At 46.2% G+C, this 21651-nt stretch overlaps 1 protein-coding gene across 2 annotated transcripts in view; it reads left to right on the top strand.

Moving 5' to 3' along the window:
* fyco1a (FYVE and coiled-coil domain autophagy adaptor 1a) overlaps nucleotides 1–21651 on the top strand; it is a 234289-nt gene that overhangs the window by 12367 nt on the left and 200271 nt on the right. For both annotated transcript variants that reach the window (XM_070880401.1, XM_070880402.1), the window contains exons 7-8: nucleotides 1087–1230; nucleotides 8932–9025. In XM_070880401.1, the coding sequence (XP_070736502.1) occupies nucleotides 1087–1230; nucleotides 8932–9025 (238 nt within the window). The remainder of the gene's footprint in view (nucleotides 1–1086; nucleotides 1231–8931; nucleotides 9026–21651) is intronic.

The following is a 21651-nucleotide window of genomic DNA, read 5'->3' as shown; positions in this document are numbered from 1 at the left end:
TGACAGGCTGGAGCTTAGAGGGTAAAATTATGAGGACAGGTCCCTTAAGTTTAATAGGCTGAGGGGCAATCTAATCAAGGTGTTTAAAATGATAAAAGGATCTGATAAGATAGATACTGTACTGAGAAACAGTTTCCTCTGGTGGGGAAATCCAGAACAATGGGGCACAATCATACAATTAGAGCAAGGGCATTTAGGAATGAAATCAGGAAGTACTTTTCACATAAAGGATAGTGGAAATCTGGAACTCTACTCAAATGGATGTGGATGCTGGGTCAATTGAATTTTTTAAGACTAAGATTGATGGATTTTTGTACGGTCAGGGTATCAAGGGATATGGAACAAAGACTTTAGAGCATACAGAATTGAGCTACAATCAGCCATGATGGGATTGAATGGTGGAACAGGCACAAGGAGCAGAATGGCCTTCTCCTGTTCCTATGTTTCCTATATTTCCACGAGCCTTGTGGATATGTAATCCTTTCAGCTTCTGCGTAACTTTTTTTAATGAACTTCTATATGTCTTGTGTTTTATGCACCCCCATTTAGGAGCGCTGATTTTTAAAAATTATGCAGCGAGTTGTTATGATCTGCATTGCACGGCCTGAAAGGTTGATAGGAGTAGATTCAATAATAACTTTCAAAAGGGAATTGGATGAATACTTGAAGGGGGAAAATTTGCAAGGCTATGCGAAAAGGACAGGGGAATAGGACCAATTAGGTAGCTTATTCAAAGAGCTGGCACGGGCACGATGGTCTGAATGGCCTCCATCGGAGCTATATCATTCCACGATTCTATGATTTATATGATTAGAATTTGTGTACAGTTTTGCTCTGTGAAAGCAAATAAAGCAAGGACTAGTTTAATTTCAAAGCAAGTAATCCATCTGTACTTTGGTAACGCTATGGAAGTGACCTGGATGAATTATCAGTATGTATTGTTGATTTTATCTTCTTGGTAACCTAGGGTACCAAGAATCATTTAGTGCTAGTATTTTAAGCATCTCCACAACAGTTTGTGAAAGGCTTTTTTTTGTGTTACAAACCTTGTTTTGTAATTTTGCTGCTCTTTTCCAATTTTTAAAGTGACTGGTACTATGCACGAAGCCCATTGCTGAAATCTCATCTTGGTTCTGACATCATCAATCACCTCTATGAACTGAATGAATTGCAGTTTGACTTGGCTTCTAGAGGGCACGATTTGGATGCTTCTTGGCCAACATTTGCACGGTAATTTACACTTATTTGCATTTGGTTGGATAATTAATGGTTTATTAACTGAAATTGAGCACACTGAGTGTAATGTATCAAATAGCCCTATGTATTACAGAATGCATTAGTCCAGTAAATAGCATTGCTATTTTCTAGAAAGATTATTAGTTATTAATTTGATAATTCCAGCTACTATATGTAGAGACATTTTACACTGCAGTCACCACAGAGTGTATATGTGTCAACATTACGTAAGGACTGAATGCTTCAGTTTAGAAGGCTGAGGGGTGCTCTAATCGAGGTGTTTGAAATGATAGAGAGATTCGACAGGGTAGATGCAGAGAAACTATTTCCTTTGGTGAGGGAATCCAGAACAAGGGAGCATAATCCTTACATTAGAGCTTGACCATTTAAAAATCCAGTGTAAAATCAGGCACACCTCTTCGCACAAAAGGTAGTGGAAATATGGAACATGCTTCCTATATGGGTGTGGATGCTGGGTCACTAGAAATTTTCACGACTGAGAGTGATGGATTTTTGTTAAGTACCAATGGATGATTTGGCACTTCCTCACATTGCATAGTTCACAAATAAAGAATAGCTTCTTGGCGGGTCAGCAATATACATGGGGCCATGTACCAACACAATTGACTTATTTGGTCGGGGAGGGCTAAAGAGTGGTTACTTCTCGTAGTGATCAATAAAGGTGAACCAGCACCAAATGCATACTTTGGAATGGTATAACTTGTAAATACCTACAGAATTAATTGGAAAGTTAAAATGTAATTAGATTCTGTGAGACTGCTTGATGTCTATTTATAGGTATTTTAGGACCTAATGGCAACTTTTAGTTCTAAGTAACAACTGACATTTATACAGTACCTTTAACATAAAAAGTGTCCTATTGGGGATAAAAACAAATGGGAGCCTAGCGATTGTAGTAGAATTAGGAGCAGTGACAAAGTTTGGTCAAAGAGATGGATTTTAAGAAGGTTCTTAAAGGTGGAGAGCTATTGGTGGGAAGAAGGAGTGTACAGCAAGCCAAAGAGCCAAAGATGTGGAAAGGGACATAAGGATGAAGAAAGTTGTAGAGGCCAGGTGGGTTAAGCTATAGAGAGATTTAGGGGCCGAAATTGCCCCTTCCGATAAGGCCTCTGACCGCTGGAAAGCGGAGAGGGGCCGTCATTTTGTAAATTGCCCTTCCTCAAGAGCAGAACGGCATGCACGTATCGACCCCATACCGTCTGCCGGGGACCCCCTCGCGAAATTGTCCTACCGAAATTGCCCCGCAGAAGTGGCCCCGCCACCGGCCGGTGCCCCCGACAGCTTATTCTGTAGGTGCACACTCTTAAAGGGGAGGGTGCACTGCCACGGCCGCCATGTTATTTATTTTTTTTGTCGGCCTGACAATTATGCCCCTGGGTTCGGCCGGGCCACCAACATGCAGCCTGGCATCCCCTCTTAGGATGCCAGATCGCTGGCCCGGCCGAAACCCTCCCTGGTGGCCCAGTGGACCGAACTAAAATGAATGCAGAGTTTGCAGCTGCTCTCCCCTTTAACTGAAGGGGAGAGACTTTGTGATGTGCCAGCGCGATGATGTCATCAGCAAAGCGCTGATGACTGACGGCTGCGGCCTCTCAGTCCCGCCCTGTAAGTGATGGCCACTCCGTGCCGCTCCCACTTCTGCCCCCATGATGATCCACTTTCGCCCCACTGGGAAAAAAACCCCCGAGGAGCTGAATTTCGCCGGATAGAACACTTCAAAAACGGTAGGTGCGCCCTGCTTCCGGCGGAGGGCAATTTCTACCCCTTAATATTCAGCTCCTTGGGAGGCAGGGAGACAAAGATTATCAATCCGGAAGTGAAGTGGGACACAATGTGGTAGTTTTAGATAAGTTATGGAGGGAGGAGTATAGGAGGCCACAAGAGGAGTGTTGAAGAATTTGAGTCTAAGGCTGAGAAAAGCATGAATAAGGATAATATATTTTATGCTGGCCTCGAGGATCCTTTGCTTTTAGCTACTTCTATATAGCCTGTAAGGTCTAGAATAAAGAGCACAATTTCAAAAATGTCTTTAGGCCGTTAGTGCTTTTTTTGTATGTGTTTATGTCGTGCTGCATAGTGATCTAGATACTACTCGGTGTGGAAGTTCTATTTCCTTCCCATTAAATCAAACACTTTCTGCAGTATGGGGAAACAATTTCAGTAATTATGAAAGAGGAATGCTAAATTGAGAAGTACTTTATATGAATTACCTCTAAGTGTTACATATTGTTCTGTGATTTTGTTTTCCCATTGTAGCAAATAAATGTATTCAATTGTAAATATACAGTAAATTGCTGCAGAAAACACTTCAATTATACATATTATATAGGTATAATACATATTATATCTGGAACCCTCAGGACCTGGCCTCTTTTGGATAAGGGATTTTTCTGGACGAGGGGTGGTCACCTTAAATTGGATGGTACAGGTACTGAGCAAGATAATATCGGGGCTGGGTGGCTTGGGGTTGTGAGTGCGGCAGAGAGATCGTGAGGGGGAGTGGTGGCAGTGGATCGCAGGGTCAGGCCAGCGATTGTGGGAGTCGGCAGAGAGGAAGGACTTCAATTTGTTCATGTCGGAATTCTGCACATGCACCACTTGGTGGCTGGGAATGATTCTGGATGAGGGGTGGTTCTGGATAAAGGAGGTTCAACCTGTGTGTGTGATATATATAATATATATATAATAATACATAATTCTTTTGAAAGGCTTTACAGCTGAAAATGCATTGATCCTCAAATATCCAATTGACTAAAGATTAGCAGATCAGAAACAGTTTGATTCATTGTGTATGTAACACTAAGGAACGAATAATCAGCAGTAAACTGAGTGATCAAATTGCTGAAGGGTTTTTAGAAAGCTATCAATTCCAAACTGGCAAGTGGAAGACACTGACCAAGAATTTTCTGAAGTTGGTTCGCATCCCTAACCTCAATTTTTCACTTATCTAACAATGCGCTGTGAATCATTCACCCTGATTTTAATGGGCTAGAGTAGGGGAGCAGCAGGGGGAGCCCAGCTAACTTGCTTGCCATGGTGCCAGCAAGTTAGCTGGGCCAGACAGCTCGAGCAGTAGCTGAGGTGGAGCAGTCGGCAGCAGGGAACACCCAGAAGTCACCAGCCACGATAGTCATTGGGGTCCCAGCATTTTTTTTATATTAGTTCATGGGATGTGGGCATCGCTGGCAAGGCCAGCATTTATTGCCCATCCCTAACTGCCCTCGTGAAGGTGGTGGTGAGCCACCTTGAACCGCTGCAGTCCGTGTGGTGAATGTACTCCCACAGTACTGTTGGGGAGGGAGTTCCAGGATTTTGACCCAGCAACGATGAAGGGAGGGCGATATACTTCCAAGTCAGGATGGTGTGTGACTTGGAGGGGAACTTGGAGGTGGTGGTGTTCCCATGTGCCTGCTGCGGTTGTCCTTCGAGGTTGTAGAGATCGCGGGTTTGGAAGTTGCTGCAGTGCAGCTTGTAGATGGTACACACTGCAGCCACGGTGTGCCGGTGGTGGAGGAAGTGAATGTTTAAGGTGGTGGATGGGCTGCCAATTAAGCGGGCTGCTCTGTCCTGAATGGTGTCGAGCTTCTTGAGTGTTGTTGGAGCTGCACCCATCCAGGCAAGTGGAGAGTATTCCATCATGCTCCTGACTTGTGCCTTGTAGATGGTGGGGAGTCAGGAGGTGAGACACTCACCACAGAATACCCAGCCTCTGACCTGCTCTTATAAGAACATAAGAAATAGGGGCAGGAGTAGGCAATCTGGTCCCTCAAGCCTGCTCTGCCATTCAATAAGATCATGTTGCCTCAGTATTTATATGGCTGGTCCAGTTAAGTTTCTAGTCAGTGGTGATCCCCAGGATGAGGAACAACCATCTTCCTCTAGTTCTTTAGAAGCCACTGGGGGAAATCACCTCGTTGAAGTGGCAAAGTTAGTAATCAATCTTTAAATAAAAGCACTATAGGTTGATCACTTGGGTGAGAAATAAATGGAAAGCAATTATTGTGTGTGTGTGTGTGTGTGTGTGTGTGTGTGTGTGTGTGTGTGTGTGTGTGTGCGCGCAAGTGGTTTTCTGGTGGGATGAGTTCTTTTGGTTCAGTTCAGTTCAGTTTTAGTTTGAGCACAGATTCACATCATTAAATGTGAGGTAAGTTAACAAGTCCATAAACAATGTAAACAAGCACTGGAATTCAATTCTAGAGGGATAAAAATTGAAAAGCAGTGAAGTTATGTTAAACTTATATAGAATCTTGGTTAGACCACATGGAGTACTGCAAACAGTTCAGGTCTTCATATTACAAAATGGATGGACCGGCAGTGGAGAGGGTGCAAAAAAGATTGATAAGAATGGTACCAGAACTGAGAGATTATAACTATCAGCAAAAACTGAACAGGCTGGGGCTCTTTTCTCTAGAAAAGAGCAGCTGGGGGGTGACCCGATAGAGGTTTTTAAAATGACGAAGTGGTTTGATAGGATAGGCATAGAGAAGTGCCCTGATATTTATGGGGAGGCAGGGTAGATGCAGGGAAAACCCGGCAAGGCCAGGGACAAGGAGATCCTGCCGATCTTACTGGCAGGGGCTCATTGGCTGCTATGCGGGAGGCATCCCTATAGTATGCCAATCAAATTGACAGCCTGGCCGGCGGGCAGGTAATAACCACTGACGGTAGGGAACGAATGGCGACCCATAGCAGCTCCGAGCCATGATCGGGAGGGCTACGGGGAGGATGGCGATCGGGGCTGGAGGAGGCCGGAGGGTTCCTTGAGGGCCATGGAGGGGACAGGGGCAGGGGAAGCACACCTGCTCCTCTTGGCCCACAAAGAGTGCTAAAAGAACCACTTGCCTTGATCTGAAGCAGCAGCTGCCAGGAATCCCACAACTCGGGACTCTCCCTCGTTTACTGTTTGGTTTAAGTCACGGCGCTGATGATGGTCAGGCCTAGACTTCGGTATGTTAATTAGGCTCCCGTCTGCATTTTGCGGGAGCCTCGTCAGTGGCCTAATTTCTACACTTTAAAATTTAACGGGACGGGAGTGGGATTGGGTTGCTTGATCCTGATATTTTAAACCCCCCAACCCCCTCCTGCCTGTGGGAGTGAAGGGGGAGGGGAGAAATTGAGGCCAAGGTGTTTCCATTTGTGGGCAAAGCCAGGGGTCATAAATATAAGATAGTCGCTAATAAATCCAATGAGGAATTCAGGAGAAATTCTTTACCGAGAGAGGTTAGAATGTGGAACGTGTTACTGTTATATCTTCCTTACAACATCACAAACACACTCTTACAATATGGCTGCATTCCTTTTTATTGTAAACAGCAATGGCTGCATTACCACAGTACCCCACTAGGTAGAGCTATATATTACAGCATAGATGCCATTAAGGGGAAGCTAAATTAGTTCATGAGGGAGAAAGGAATAGAAGGATCTGCTGATAGGGGTAGGAGGAGGCTTGTGTGAAACATAAGCACCAGCACAGACCAATTGGGCCAAATAGCCTGTTTCTGTGCTGTACGTTCTATGCAACATGATGCCTGTATTTGTTGCAGGTGATTGCCGGGGACAACTCTTGAGTGCCTAAACCAATCTAGCATTGCGTGTATTTCCTTGCCCCATTCTGACACTGAGCGGCATGTTGCAGCATTTGATTTTGTGGCGCCGGTTTGGGACCTGGAAAATGTGTGAAAGGCATAGCAATGTCTACCCCCTTGTGTCCAGCATGCATCTGCCACATGTTAGACCTCTCCCCTCCTTGCAGTGTCGTCAGGGGCTTCCAGAGGGTTACATCACTCTTGCACTCTGTTCTCGCGCCGAGGCATTGGCAGTTCTGAGGCACAGTTCCAAGAGATTGGCCGTAGCTCCAGGGGAAATGCAACTGCCGTATTCTCTCCGGATGACCGCATGCCTGCTCCACGCTATCCACTCTGGCAGGCTGTCCCGGCCAACGTAGTGATGCAGCAATCTGCAGCCGGGTCGTCAAGGCCCAGAGCTGCTCGAGGTTATCCACCACAGCCATCTGAAGAGTTCTCGGTGAAAGCTGTGCATCCTTCCACATCCCAAGCTGAGGGCACAATTTGTAAACACACAAGACAGACACTAAGGGCTTGCACAAGGGTGACTCTTAATTATTCCTGTTAACTATTGTACACATATCGAATAGAATTTATTTTTCTGGATTGGGTGTTGGTGCTAATAGTTGGGGTGAAATGAACAAGACCCATTAGGCTGGACTGAAGGAAGGTAACTGGATGGTGGTAATAAGGATTGCCGGACTGTTGATGAATGGGGATGGGAAGGATGGTTCACATGACATGCTCTTGGATGAGTTGCTGTGTCTGACAAACTTGATTTAGTTCTTTGATGAAGTAACGGAGAGGATAGGTGAGGGTAGTACGGTTGATGTGCATATGGACTTTCAAAAGGCATTTGATAAAGTACCACAAAATAGACCTGTTGCCAAAATTGCCCATAGGATTAAAGGGGGAGGGGCACATGGATACAAAATTAGCGAAGGGACAGAAAGCAGAGAGTAGTGGTGAACGGTTGTTTGTTAGAGGGAGGTATACAGAGGTAGAAATGCATTGAGGTTTAGGGAGGGAATTAAGAGTTTAGTGCTTGAATAGTTGAAGGCAAGGAGTGGGGAATGCATAAGTGGCCAGAGTTGGAGTAACACAAAGTTCTCTGAGGGTTATAGAAATGGAGGAGATTACAGAGATAGGGAGGGGCGAGGCCATGGATGGATTTGAACACGAGGATGAGAATTTTTAAATTGAAGCATTTGTGAACCGTGGGCAATCTAAGACGGTGAGCGCAGGGTTGATGGGTGAACGGGACTTGGTGCGAGTTTGGATACCGGTAGCAGAGTTTTGCATGAACTCAAGTTTATGAAGGGTAGAAGGTGGGAGGCCAGCCAGGAAAGCATTGGAATAGTCAAGTCTGAAGGTAACAAAAGCATGGCTGAGGGTTTCAGCAGGAGATAAGCTGAGGCAGGGGCAGAGACAGGCAACCAAAAATGACACAGTGCAACACTTTTCTCTTTGGAGTAGTCTGATGATTTTTGTTTAGCAATATTTACATTCTGTATAAAATAGTTTTAGAATCCTAATTGCAACATATTCTTATTTATCAACATTTCTTCCTCTTCAATTTCAAGACTTCTAAACCTCTTCTGAGAGGCTTTCGAAAGTTTAATTCTGGAATAAGTATTTACACTATACAAATAATGTAATAAATTATACTATCCACCCCATCGTAAATCAATTATACACATTCTTATTTTCAATGTTGTCAGATGTTTACTTATATAATAGTATATTAATTAAATATATTGGGGCTGACCCTTCTGGCACACTCCTGCGGTAACTTTATTAGGATTACATTGGAAATTAGGCTGGGACCTGGATCAATTAGAATTTCCATTGCCCTTGTAAGGAGTCTGTGACTTAACCTTACAATGCCAGCTGGGTAAGAATGGGTGGGGCCTGGCAGTGCTGGGAATTTCTGCGTCTTGGCCCTCAAAAGGGACCCAGTCTAAATTTGGTGGCAGTACATCAGACCAGGTGTACTGAACCCTGAATGGTGGAAGTGGGTCGGGGGGGGGGCTTCTGGGTTGTATTAAACATAAACTTTGAGTCAAGTAATAAATATAAAATAACTGCATGTGTTTTTTTTTTTAAAAAGGAGGTCTTTCGGTCTGTCTCACTCTCCATCACATCTTTGGAAACCGCCAAGTAGATGTTCCAGTATAAGCAGTTTGGTTAGCAACTATTCACAAGTGAGTGCTAAAATCAAGCTGGTATGTACACTTTGCAGAGATAATTAGCTGTTAGATGGTAAGTACTTTATCGTGTATAATGTTATTACCGACCTTATCGCTCTGGTGATCTGCAGCATCCTCCTATCATTAATGCTATCTTGCACGTGTTTGTCAATCAATTTAAGTGAGGCTATATCATTTTATATGTCCCTTTTAACATGTATCTTTATATTCATTCTCAGGCTGTGGGTGTCGCTAGCAAGGCTGGCATTGTGTCGCACAACTTAGTAGCTTTTAGGTTACTTGAGAGTCAACCAGGTTGGTGTGGGACTGAAGTGATTCATAGGCCATACCAGATGGCAGGTTTCCATCCCTAAAGGACAATACAGACCCAGTTGGTTTTTACAACAATCCAATACTTTCAAGATCATCTTTATTGGGCACAGCTTTTTAATTCTAGATTATTATTTTTTTGTTTAAACTGAATTCAAATTCTCAAGCTGTCATGGTGGGATGTGAACTAATGTCCAGTGACATAACCACTGCGCTAAACGCACCCACATCCGTTAAACTCCATTTCAACTCGCATTGCCCTCTCTGCTTTGATATCACTGCCCCCTTGTCTTCCCTAAACCTGTCCCTCCATTTAAACTTTCCTCCTCGACTTTGCCATCTTATGTAGCCTCTCTACTCCCATGGTCTCAATCACAGATAAGACCAACGCCAACCACTCCATCAAGCCACATCTCCCTATTCACTTTCAAGCCCACTTCCTTCCGTGTCGGCCCTGGAAAAATCTCTTCTCCAGTCACTTAAAACTTCACTTTCAAACTTCCACTTGCCTACTTTTTAGCCTTTCCTTTGCCACAATACTTCTCCAACTGACAACTTATGTAACATATCTCCCATCCCTATTCCCCATGGTATAGCCCACAGCTTTGCTCACTCAAGTCCAAAGGGTGCAGATTTAAATGTATATGATACACAACTGATTTGATTATCCATCACCAGAACTGCTGGACTACATCAAGCACTATCAGGCATCACTGTTCTGTGTCACAACTACCCACTACTCTGGAATCCCCATGGAGAGCAAATATAACCTGCAGCTTCTTTTCTCCACTAACAATTGTCTCCTTAAACCCCTCTCCCCTGCCTCTTCCACCCTTACCGCCGAGAAGTGAGAGGAGCTCATTGACTTCTTTCTCACTAAGATTGAGACAAACTCTTCAGATGGCTCTTCTGCTCCCCCCTTCACCATTATTTCCCTTTCCCAACAAGCCAGATCTCCTCTCTCGCTCTCTCTCTCGCTTCTTCCTCCCCGCCAACCCCCCTCCCCCCCCAAATCTCTGATCCTGTATCCTTCTCTAGTTTCTCCCTTGTCTTCCCCCCTCTCCAAGCTCATCTTATCCAAGAGTTCCACCTCCTGCTCCCTTAATCCTATTCCCACTAAGCTCCTGACAGCCGAACTTCCCTTCCTGGCACCCATGCCAGCTGACGTTGTAAATAGTTCCCTCCCCTTGCTTTCAAAGCTGTCATCACGCTCCACATTATAAAAAACACCTTTACCATCTACCCTTGTAAACTACCACCCCGTCTCTAACATCCCTTTCCTCATACACAAGAACATAAGAATTAGGAACAGGAGTTAGGCCATCTAGACCCTCGAGCCTGCTCCGCCATTCAACAAGATCATGGCTGATCTGGCCGTGGACTCGGCTCCACTTACCCGCCCGCTCCTCATAACCCTTAATTCCCTTATTGGTTAAAAATCTATCTATCTGTGATTTGAATACATTCAATGAGCTAGCCTCAACTGCTTCCTTGGGCAGAGAATTCCACAGATTCACAACCCTCTGGGAGAAGAAATTCCTTCTCAACTCGGTTTTAAATTGGCTCCCCTGTATTTTGAGGCTGTGCCCCCTAGTTCTAGTCTCCCCGACCAGTGGAAGCAACCTCCCTGCCTCTATCTTGTCTATCCCTTTCATTATTTTAAATGTTTCTATAAGATCACCCCTCATCCTTCTGAACTCCAACGAGTAAAGACCCAGTCTATTCAATCTATCATCATAAGGTAACCCCCTCATCTCTGGAATCAGCCTAGTGAATCGTCTCTGTACCCCCTCCAAAGCTAGTATATCCTTCCTTAAATAAGGTGACCAAAACTGCACGCAGTATTCCAGGTGCGGCCTCACCAATACCCTGTGCAGTTGCAGCAGGACCTCCCTGCTTTTGTACTCCATCCCTCTCGCAATGAAGGCCAACATTCCATTCGCCTTTCTGATTACCAGCTGCACCTGCAAACTAACTTTTTGGATTCATCATCCGGACACGCCATGGCGTACCATCTTGCCGTCCGGAGGAGGCGGGGGTCCCCGATGGAGGGCACTCTACGCAGGGGTCCTCCCACTATTCATTGGGGACTTGGCCTGGAGGGTGGTGCACGGAGCAGTGCCGTGCAACAAATTTTTAAGCCGGTTCACGGACTCCCAGGCCGCCTGTAATTTCTGCCGACTGGAGGAGTCCGTGTTCCATGTTTTTATTGAGTGCACAAGGTTGCAGCCCCTGTTCCATTATTTGAAGGGGCTGCTCCTGAAATTCTGGCTGCACTTCAGTCCCACTCTCCTGATCTTTGGGCACCCTGTGCGGAGGGGAGCGGGTAGGTCCAAGGGCCTCCTCGTAGGACTGCTCCTGGGCACGGCCAAGAGTGCCATCAGCCGGTCCAGGCAGCGGGCGGTCGAGGGGGTCGTTCAACCTGACTGCCTGCCTCTCTTCCGCTCTTACATCCGGTCCAGGATGTCCTTGGAGATGGAGCACGCGGTGTCCACCGGTACGCTCGCGGCCTTCCGCGAGAGGTGGGCACCGGAGGGACTGGAGTGCATCATCACGCCCGGCAACCAAATTTTAATTTGATTTTACGTTTTAAAGTTTAATTTGTTTTAATTGCCGGTGCTTTTAGTGTCCCCTTCCCTTTTATAGGGGGCACTGGGGAAAAATTATGATTTTAGTGCCCAAAAAAAACCCCAAAAAAAGAAGAAAAACACAAAAAAAAAACACAAAAAGGAAAAAAAAGGGCCTTGTAAATGTCTGGTGTGTCACCAGTAAATTAGTTAAACATGATTTCCCTTGCATGAATCCATGTTGCGTCTGCTTGATTGCACTTTTCCTATCTCGATGTCCCGCTATTTCTTCCTTAATGATAGCTTCAAACATTTTCCCCACTACAAATGCTAAACTAACCGGCCTATAGTTACCTGCCTTTTGTCTGCCCCCTGTTTTAAATAGAGGCGTTACATTAGCTGCTTTCCAATCCGCTGGTACCTCCCCAGAGTCCAGAGAATTTTGGTAGATTATAACGAATGCATCTGCTATAACTTCCGCCATCTCTTTTAATACCCTGGGATGCATTTCATCAGGACCAGGGGACTTGTCTACCTTGAGTCCCATTAACCTGTCCAGCACTACCCACCTAGTGATAGTGATTATCTCAAGATCCTCCCTTCCCACATTCCCGTGACCAGCAATTTTTGGCCTCCTTGAATATGTTGTCTCTCCTGAAATCCATGCCCATCTTTATCTTTGAATCTCGCCAATCAGGTTTCCACTCATTAAAAACACTGAAATAATACTAATCAAAGTCACAAATGACATTCTCTGTGACTGTGACCATGGTGCATTTCCCCTCCTTGATCTCTGTACAACCTTTGGTCACACCATTCTATTACAAAGCCTTTCCTTCATTGTCCAACTCAATGAGACTTCCCTCATTCATTTCCACTCTTGCCATTCGTAGCCAAAGCATCTCCAGCAATTACTTCATTTGCCGCCCTCACACTGTTACCTCTGGAATTTCCCAAGGATCCACCCTGGGCCCCACCCCCATGTTCCTCATGTACGTGATGCCCTTGGCAGTATCATCTGAAGACAGGGAGTCAGCTTACACATATGGCAATACCCAGATTTACCTCTCCACCACCTCTCTCTCCACACCTCCACCACCTCTGTGCTGAGACTGCTTGTCCTACATTCAGTCCTGGAACATCTAGTTTCTTCCAGTTAAACATGGGGCAGATTGAAACCATCGCCTTTGGTCCCCACCACAAACTCTCTACCTTTGGCACTTTACCATCCCTCTCCCTGGCCACTGTCTCAGATTGTTTGCAACATCGGTGTCCTATTCAATCCAATTCTGAGCTTCCAACCCCATATTTTTATCCATCACAAAGACCACCTACTTTGACAACAACAATTTATATAGTGTCTTTAACATAGCAAAACGTCCCAAGGCGCTTCACAGAAGTGATACAAGACAAAACAGATAAATTTGACACTGAGCCACAGAAGACGAAATTACAGATGACCAAAAGCTTGGTTAAAGAGGTAGATTTTAAGGAGCGTCCTAAGAGGAGGAAAGAGAGGTATGGAGGCGCATCTGTTGCTCTTCCAAAACTCTGCTGCTCCTATCATCATGCACCAGGTCCGCTCACCCATCACCTTGATCATATTCCCAGTCCCCCAACATCTCCAATTTAAAATTCTCGTCCTGGTGTTTAAATCCCTTCACGGCTCGCCCCTCCCTATCTCTGCAATCTTATCCAGCCCTACCCTAAAACTCGTATGTTTCACCAATTCTGGTCTCTCGTGTTATGGCTGTGCATTCAGGCCCCACATTCAGCAATTCTGTCCCTTAACTAACCTGCATTTCCACCTTTCAGTCTTCATTTGAGACCCTTGTTAAATTAATCCTTTTGGCTCGGCTTCCATTTATCTCTAATTATGCAAATGTGAAGCAGCTGGTGACATTTATCCAAGTTAAAGGCAATATATCCTGCCTCTCTTCCGCGGTTACATCCGAGCCAGGGTGTCCCTGGAGATCGAGCACGCCGTGTCCACCGGTATACTCGCGGCCTTCCGCGAGAGGTGGGCACCGGAGGGACTGGAGTGCATCATCACGCCCGGCAACCCAAATTTTAATTTGATTTTACGTTTTAAAGTTTAATTTGTTTTAAATGCCGGTGCTTTTAGTGTCCCCTTCCCTTTTATAGGGGGCACTGGAAAATTGTGATTTTAGTGCCCAAAAAAAAAGAAAAACTCAAAAAAAAAAGGAAAAAAAAGGGCCTTGTAAATGTCTGGTGTGTCACCCAGGTCGGGTGGCACGATTTAATGTTTTATGTTTTTGCAGGTAGACTCTAAAAGAGTTAAAGGCAATATATCCTGCCTCTCTTCCGCGGTTACATCCGAGCCAGGGTGTCCCTGGAGATCGAGCACGCCGTGTCCACCGGTATACTCGTGGCCTTCCGCGAGAGGTGGGCGCCGGAGGGACTGGAGTGCATCACCACTCCCGGCAACCAAATTTAAATTTGATCCATTTAATGTTAAAAGTTTAATTTGTTTAATCTGTTGGTTTTAGTGCCCCTTTAGTCATGGGGCACTTGATTATTGTTTCAACATAATTAAAGGCAGTATATACATGCAAGATGTTATATTCATAGCTAGTCTCTCTGATGCATCTCCTTTCAGCAGTCCAGCCTTTTTGTACTACCTAGTTTGTGCAGAAACAATCTGATTGAACAGAGAGCAAGTTTTGCTGACTTTATAAATCAGCCAACCATTAATTGACCCCCAAAAATCTACTCATGAACTCATTTACCAAAGACTAGAACGAACTTGAATTTATGTGGCATTGACACCAAAAGGTAGTGAATTACTTTTGAAGTTAAGTTACTGTTACAATGTAGGCCGACGTAGCAATTATTTTGTGCACAGCAAGATCCCACAAACAGCAATGAGATAAATGGCCAGTTAATCTACTTTGATAGTATTAATTCAAGGAGGAAGGTTAGTCAGTTAGTTTGCCAGGGGAACTCTCTGCTCTTCAAAAAAGAAAGTGCCTTGGGTTCTTTTATTTCATCTGAACAGACGGATTGAGCATCCATTTAATGTGTCATCTAAAAGACAGTGCAGTACTTTCTTAGTAGTGCACTAGAGTGTGCGGTTGTGTCCTAATTTAGCTTGAATGCGCACCTTTCAACTCAGGTGAGAGCTACCATTGACCCAAGTAAGCTAGATAACAATGTTGTCTTTCATTTTCAAGGCAATATGCCTAAAACTACAAGTATTTTTTTCCCCCTAATCTCATTGACTTTCAACTGTTATTGACATTTGTTCTTTTCACAAGCGCAACAACACACTCCTGTATATCTACAGGTTCAGCCTTCAGTAGATAAATGGCTGCCCTCTTTTTTTTTTCATCTTTATCACAAAATTAACTTTCCATGAACTTCATCACTGAATCTCCTATTGCTATGATCTATGTTTCTCTCCACTTGCATTTTCTTCATTTCACCAAGCTGTTCCAGCTTCTGTTTAATTTCCTGTCCTCTTCTGGAATAATGCCCTGGGGCCAAAATTCAGGGTCTCAAAGAGACCCATTAATGCCCGTTTGCAGCGGCCATTCCTAAAAATCAAATGGCTGCCGTTTTGGGGTCAACACTCCGACCCGACCTAAATTCAGGAAGGGGATTTTTTGGCCTGGACCCCATTCCGCCCAAGTAGTTGCATTGTCAATGTTGAGCAATAAAAAAAACCCCATCGATTTTCACCTGAATCCATTGATCATCCGCCACGCAGTGCCCTCGACAAGTTTTTCTGCCTATGTATCCTCTGCAGAGTGTGTGCAGCCGCAGTGGAAACATTTTTGCCAGCCAACTTGCCAATCAGCCAGCAAAATACTTCCCCCGAGCTTTGCTGGGCCGTCAGGCACCCACTCTTGGGTGCCAAGCCGCTGGCCTGGCCCAAACCCTTCCTGGTGGCCCAGTGGCCAAAGTTTTAAAAAAATGATAAAGGGGAGAGATTCTAACGGAGGGGAGAGAGCGTGGTGATGCACACGCGCTGTGACGTCACCACAACTCCACCCCTGATTGACAGCGGCGGAGGCCCTGACCGACCATTTTCAGCCAGTCAGCCTGGTTTTGAATCTAAGGCCTGCCCCCATTATGATCCATTTCCTGTAGGACTTTGAAATTAAAGTCCTGAAAATGGATCTACTTACCATACCAGGAGTTCCAGCGGTAAGTACCACTCCGAAACTCAAAGGTGCTCCAGCTTTCTGGTGCACCTGAATTTCGGCCCCCCTGCCTGAAATCTATTTTGTATCTCTCTTTCCTGTGTTATTCCTCTCTTCCTTTCCACCTCCTCCTTACCTTTTCTGTTTACTGTATCCTATTTCACCATTACTATTTCCCTAGCTAGTTATTTATTCTCTACTGTTTCACCACTGCCACTTTCCTAGCTTGCTGTTTATCCCTTTCATTTGGATCCTTTGGGCCCAAGTTTGCCCAGGAATTGCTCCGCTTTTTTTTGGAATATCTTAAAAATCGCAATTCTGCCCATTTAATTTGCGCCAGTGTAAGTGAGTTAGGTTTTAGTTTAGTTTTTTTCCCAAAAGGGGGCATTACCAGCCACCTATGCCTGTTTTGGCCATTTAAGCAAGTTTAGACAGCTAAAAGTTACTCCAAACTAACTTAGGCCAGCGTATGTGGCCACTTGTGTCCGCACAGAAAAACCTTGCGGTGAGCTAAGAAATTAGCGCAGGCAAGTACATTTAAAGCACCAAAAACAAATAAAAAAATACAAGGAAGCTGAGAGGACCTGCACCTAGCACCAAGACTTACAAAGCACTAAACAACGAGATTAAAAATGGATTGGTAAACTAGCAACTACATTATAGCAAGTCCTGTAAGTAAGAGTTTCAGCCAAATTATTTTATAGAATTCCTTTCGAAAGCAAGAGAGTAAACTTGAATATAAATCAAACAAGGATTTAGAACCACATAATCAATCAATCAATAAATAAAACAAACAAACAAACCAACAAATAAAAAATAGAAGTCCTACCTTCAGCAAAGCTTTACTGCAGAAAAACACTAGCAGCTGGGTACTGTTGCAGAGGCTATACCGTCTCCTGCTCAGCTGCCGGCCAAATGGACAGTCCAGCTGGTGGGTGGGAGGGACCACCAGCGGCAGGAGACTGCAGCTTGGGACCCTTGGCTTTGGTCCCCAGTACTGGGAAGGGAGCATCAGCCCTGGTGGGCGATTTGAAAGGCTGGGGGGATGCCGTCGATTGGGAGACCTGGGGGGGTGGGGGGGGAAGCTACCGGTTGGACGGGGAGGCTTGCGAGCGGGCAGGGTGGGGTGGGGCAGGGCCTCCACGTCCCTGGCCACGCGGGTTGTTTGTCCGATTTTGGCCTCCGACGCACCACTCCTGGCTGTCGGATGGGTAGGCCTGCGGCTTCAGGCCACAGCTGGCGTCCGCTATCGGGAGGGGAGCTGACATCGAGAAGGGTGGGGGGAGGCATGTCCGATCGTGGGGGGAGTCGGCTGTTTACGGGGGTCTGATCACGGGTGGGTTACAGGTAAGCTTGGTGGGCCAGGTGTAGCACTCCTGCTCCTCCTGACCCACAAGCAGTGCTGGAAAGACACTTAACCTGTTTCATCCAGCCGATCTCATCTCCCTTCAGCAGCCGGGTTTCCCAGGTCAACGTGTGTGTGGCTGGATAAGGCAGCGCGCTGCTGATGAGGGAGCCCATTCGGCTAGGGCTAGGGGCGGCGTGCTTCGGGCCCCTCCCACACAGCCTGCAGAGATTGTGGGGGCGAGGAGCTACTGCATATGCGCGTACACTCTAGCGCGCATGTGCAGAGGTCCCGGCACTTTTCAGCGCCGGGACCTGGCTCCGCCTGCAACGTTCCAGCAGCGGGGAGAATACCAAGGTAAGTTTTAGGCGTGGTTTTTCTTCAAAGTCGGCACACCTCACGAAGATGTGCCGTTCTAAGCGGGGGGGGGGGGGGGGGTGCAAACTTGGGCTCTTTGTCTCCAGATATATCCAATGTTATCTTAACAGCTTTCACATTCGGTGATCTCTATGACCTCACGGAAACTGCTATGCAATACCCAGTTTCTTGATGTTTAAATGGTATTCAGAGCAATTGTCTTGTTTGAACTTTTAGCTGTACAACTTACAGTACTCTGGGCTTATTGCTCCCAATGAGCTGTCTCCATATAATTCATGTCTTAGCCCTAGCCTAAAAATACACTGCCACCTCACCATGTGTCAGATTGGCAAACTTGCCGCTGAGTCAGAAGGCCGTGGGTTCAAGCCCCGCTCCAGGATTTAAGTATATAATGTAGGCCGGCACAGTATAGGGAGCGCTTTACTGTCAAAAGTGCCATATTTTGGATGATGAGTTAAACCAAGACCCTTCTGCCTTCTCAAGTGGATGTAAAAGATCCAATGACACTATTTGAAGAAGTGTAAGTTTGTCATCTCAGTATCCTGTCCAAAGTCTGTCCCGCAGCTAACACCACCAGATGTTTTTGGTTAATTCCCATGCACAATCGGGTCACGTGAATTTTTGTGGTTGGAAAATCCAACAGAAGGTGGTTTCAGGCATAAAACTGTTCTCTCGCACATTTTTGTTCTTCCTGCAATCCAGCTCCCGAGGCTCAATTACATATATTATGAGGGCCAGTGACACTACAGCCAGTTTCCTGCTTTTACACTCGCAATGCCTTCCGGGTAACTTATAATTCTCAGTCTAAGGCCCCACTGTTGTCAGGATCCGGTGGAAGTGAGAAATTTCTGAGCCTAAAAAGTCTGGAGAGTTTCATTAGCAATTTTGGAAGTTGGGAAACACTTTCTGCAGTTATTTTTTTCCCATTCTGCCTCTACAGACTCGGAGTTGCCACTCACTGCTTCTGACTGAGTCAGACCACCAGCATATTTTCGTATCCCTGCTACCCCCGATCCAGAGTCAGGGCTTCTCGAGAGTAGGTATGGAACTCCTTATTAACATGGAAGAGGAGGATAAACGGCACGGGGCCGAGCAGAGAGCAGTCAAGTGGCATATAAGAATGTAGCCCACCAGATATTACCTTGCCCATACAATATACAGGCAGCACAGGTCATATAGAGTTAGAGCCCTTGCTGAGGAAATGTGAGTAAGAGTGTGCTTCATCAAAGAGACAGTCGGGCAACTCTGTAACTTACTGGACAAGGACCTGCGGCCTCATTTGCTCTCCGTGGCTGTGAAGGTAACCACTGCATTTAGCTTTACCATCAGCTTGTTTCAGATAGCCATGGACGATCAGGCAGGCTGCACTATGGGCATGCATTGATCAGGTGACTGGCATAATTTGCAAGAAAGCTGGCGAATTCATCACAGCTAGGCAGCAATGAAATAGGACTGCCAAGTTTTATGTGGTTACTGGCTTCCCAAGGTCCAGGGTGTAGTTCATGCCGCCCTCGTTGCTTTGCCGGCTCCTACAGAACACACCTTCAGTTACGTCAACAGAAAGGACTTCTACTCCCTCAATTGTATAAATCCTATATCGCAAGGCCAGCTATGCTGTAAGTTGTTGTTGCATTCATTCTTCGAACGTTGGCCCTCCCCGACCTCTTCCGGGAAGAAAATCAGGTCAATGAATGGCTTCTGGATAACAAAACCTACCCCCTGCTCCCACGGACAGGAGGTAGTCCTGATCATTTGGAGTCAGAACTGCTTAAAAGAGAATGTCACAATGACCTATAGGGAGCCTGGTATCGCCGCCGCAATTTCATTTGGCGCTGAGGGAAAGTCCAGAGGCCAGGCAGGTCGATTCCACTGGGCTCGGGATCTGTCCCCACTGATCATTGGGATAGTTAGTCTAATGACAGCTGTCGATCTTGAAGATGCATCACGACGGTCTCTCTATTCTCTCCCCTATTGCCACGAGAGATGCAGTCTGTGCTTCTGTTGCTTGGCATGTGACTGGGTGAGTTGGATGGGATTGGGGTAGAGGAACATAGGACAAGAGGTGTGTGCAGGAACTCTTGGGAGGGCTTGCATCCATCTTCATCTTCCTCAACGTCTTCCTCATGGTCATAATTCACAATGAGGTAGTTGTGTCTTTGTTCTTTCTCTTTATCATCATAATCTTCCTCCTGTGCCCCCTGTTGCTGTGGTGGAACTGCAAAACTGAATATAGAAGCTAAAAATGGGTGAGGATTAAGGGGACAGAGAAGGGGTGGCATGTGTGTCTGTGTGCTACTTCATAGGGATGCCACGGAAACAGCGTAGGTGTTCAGTCACTGGCAATATGCCACCGACCTTGCTATCTCCCATGGCAAGAGCAGAATATCGCCCTATGAGTTCCACGGCATTCTGCTCAGAGAGTGAGGTTTTTAAAAGTGGGAATGTCCCCTCCATTGTACAGCCTCGAGAAGACGTTGTGTGCCAGTTTGTCCTACACAAAGATTGAGCGAGCGAGGGGAAGGTTAGCAGTGTTGCGGAATGTGTGCCAGCTTTCATGGGAGAGCTGAGATAATCGTGGTGATATGAGGCTGATATGATGGAAGAAGGGATTGAAGTTGTTCATAATAATGCTGTAGGGGGGTGGGGGCGATAGGAAGGTATTGATCCCAAATTAGAGCCCCTTAACCAGAGTGCATTTGAGGTTTTGTTGTACAAGAGTTCCTTTTATAGGGGCCAAGTTTCGGCCTGAGTTGCTCCTGTTTTTTTGGAGCAACTGATTTAGAATGGAGTATCTTAGAAATTTGAATTCTCGTCATTTAGTTTGCTCCAGTTCTAGTCAGTTAGAACAGTTTCACTTTGGAACAGAATTTATTTTTCAAAAGGGGGCGTGTCCGGCCACTTACGCCTGTTTTCAAAGTTTAGGCAGTGAAAACTTACTCCAAACTAACTTAGAATGGAGTAAGTGAAGATTTTTGAACGTTCGAAAAAACCTTGTCTACACTTTAGAAAATCAGGCGTAGGTTAGAAATCAGGCGTAGGGAATGGTGGGGCTAGGGTTTAAAGGGAAGTTTACAAACATTAAACACTTCAGTTTTACAAATAAAGAGCCATCACCAATAATAAATGATAAATACATCAAAAAATCAACCAATAAATCAATCAAAAAAAATTAATACTTTTTTTTTAAATTTAAAAAAATCAATAAATAAAACATTTTCTACTTACCGACTGCAGCACCGGGAGCCCTCCAACAGCGTGCTGGGACGCCCCCCCCCCCCCCCCCCCCTCAGTATGTCTCTGTCAGTGTCTCTATCTCTCTGTCTGTCTGTGTGTGTGTCTCTCATTCTCTGTCTGTCAGTGTCTGTGTTTCTGACAGCGAGGGGAGGGGGAGAAGGGTGGGTGGGAGGGGGAGAAGGGAGAAGGGTGGTGGGAGGGGGGAGGGGCAGCAGGGTGGTGGCAGGGGGGAGAAGGGTGGTGGCAGGGGGGGAAGGGGGGTGGGAGGGGGAGAAGGGAGAAGGAGGGGGAGAAGGGGTGGGAGGAGGAGAAGGGGGGTGGGAGGGGGAGAAGGGGTGGGAGTGAGAAGGGGGGTGGGAGGGGGAGAAGGGGTGGGAGTGAGAAGGGGGTGGGAGGGGAGAAGGGGTGGGAGTGAGAAGGGGGGAGAAGGGGTGGGAGTGAGAAGGGGGGTGGGAGGGGAGAAGGGGTGGGAGTGAGAAGGGGGGGTGGGGAGGGGAGAGGGGGGAGAAGGGGGGTGGGAGGGGGGAAGGGGGGTGGGAGGGGGAGAAGGGGGGTGGGAGGGGAGGGGAGAGAAGGGGTGGGGTGGGGAGGGGGAGAAGGGGGGAGGATGGAGGGGGAAGG

The sequence above is a fragment of the Pristiophorus japonicus genome, chromosome 5 (genome assembly GCF_044704955.1).
Source record: "Pristiophorus japonicus isolate sPriJap1 chromosome 5, sPriJap1.hap1, whole genome shotgun sequence".
Classification (NCBI taxonomy): Eukaryota; Metazoa; Chordata; class Chondrichthyes; family Pristiophoridae; genus Pristiophorus; species Pristiophorus japonicus.
Note: the sequence above shows the minus strand (reverse complement) of the source record. Positions and strands in the feature narration are given on the sequence as shown.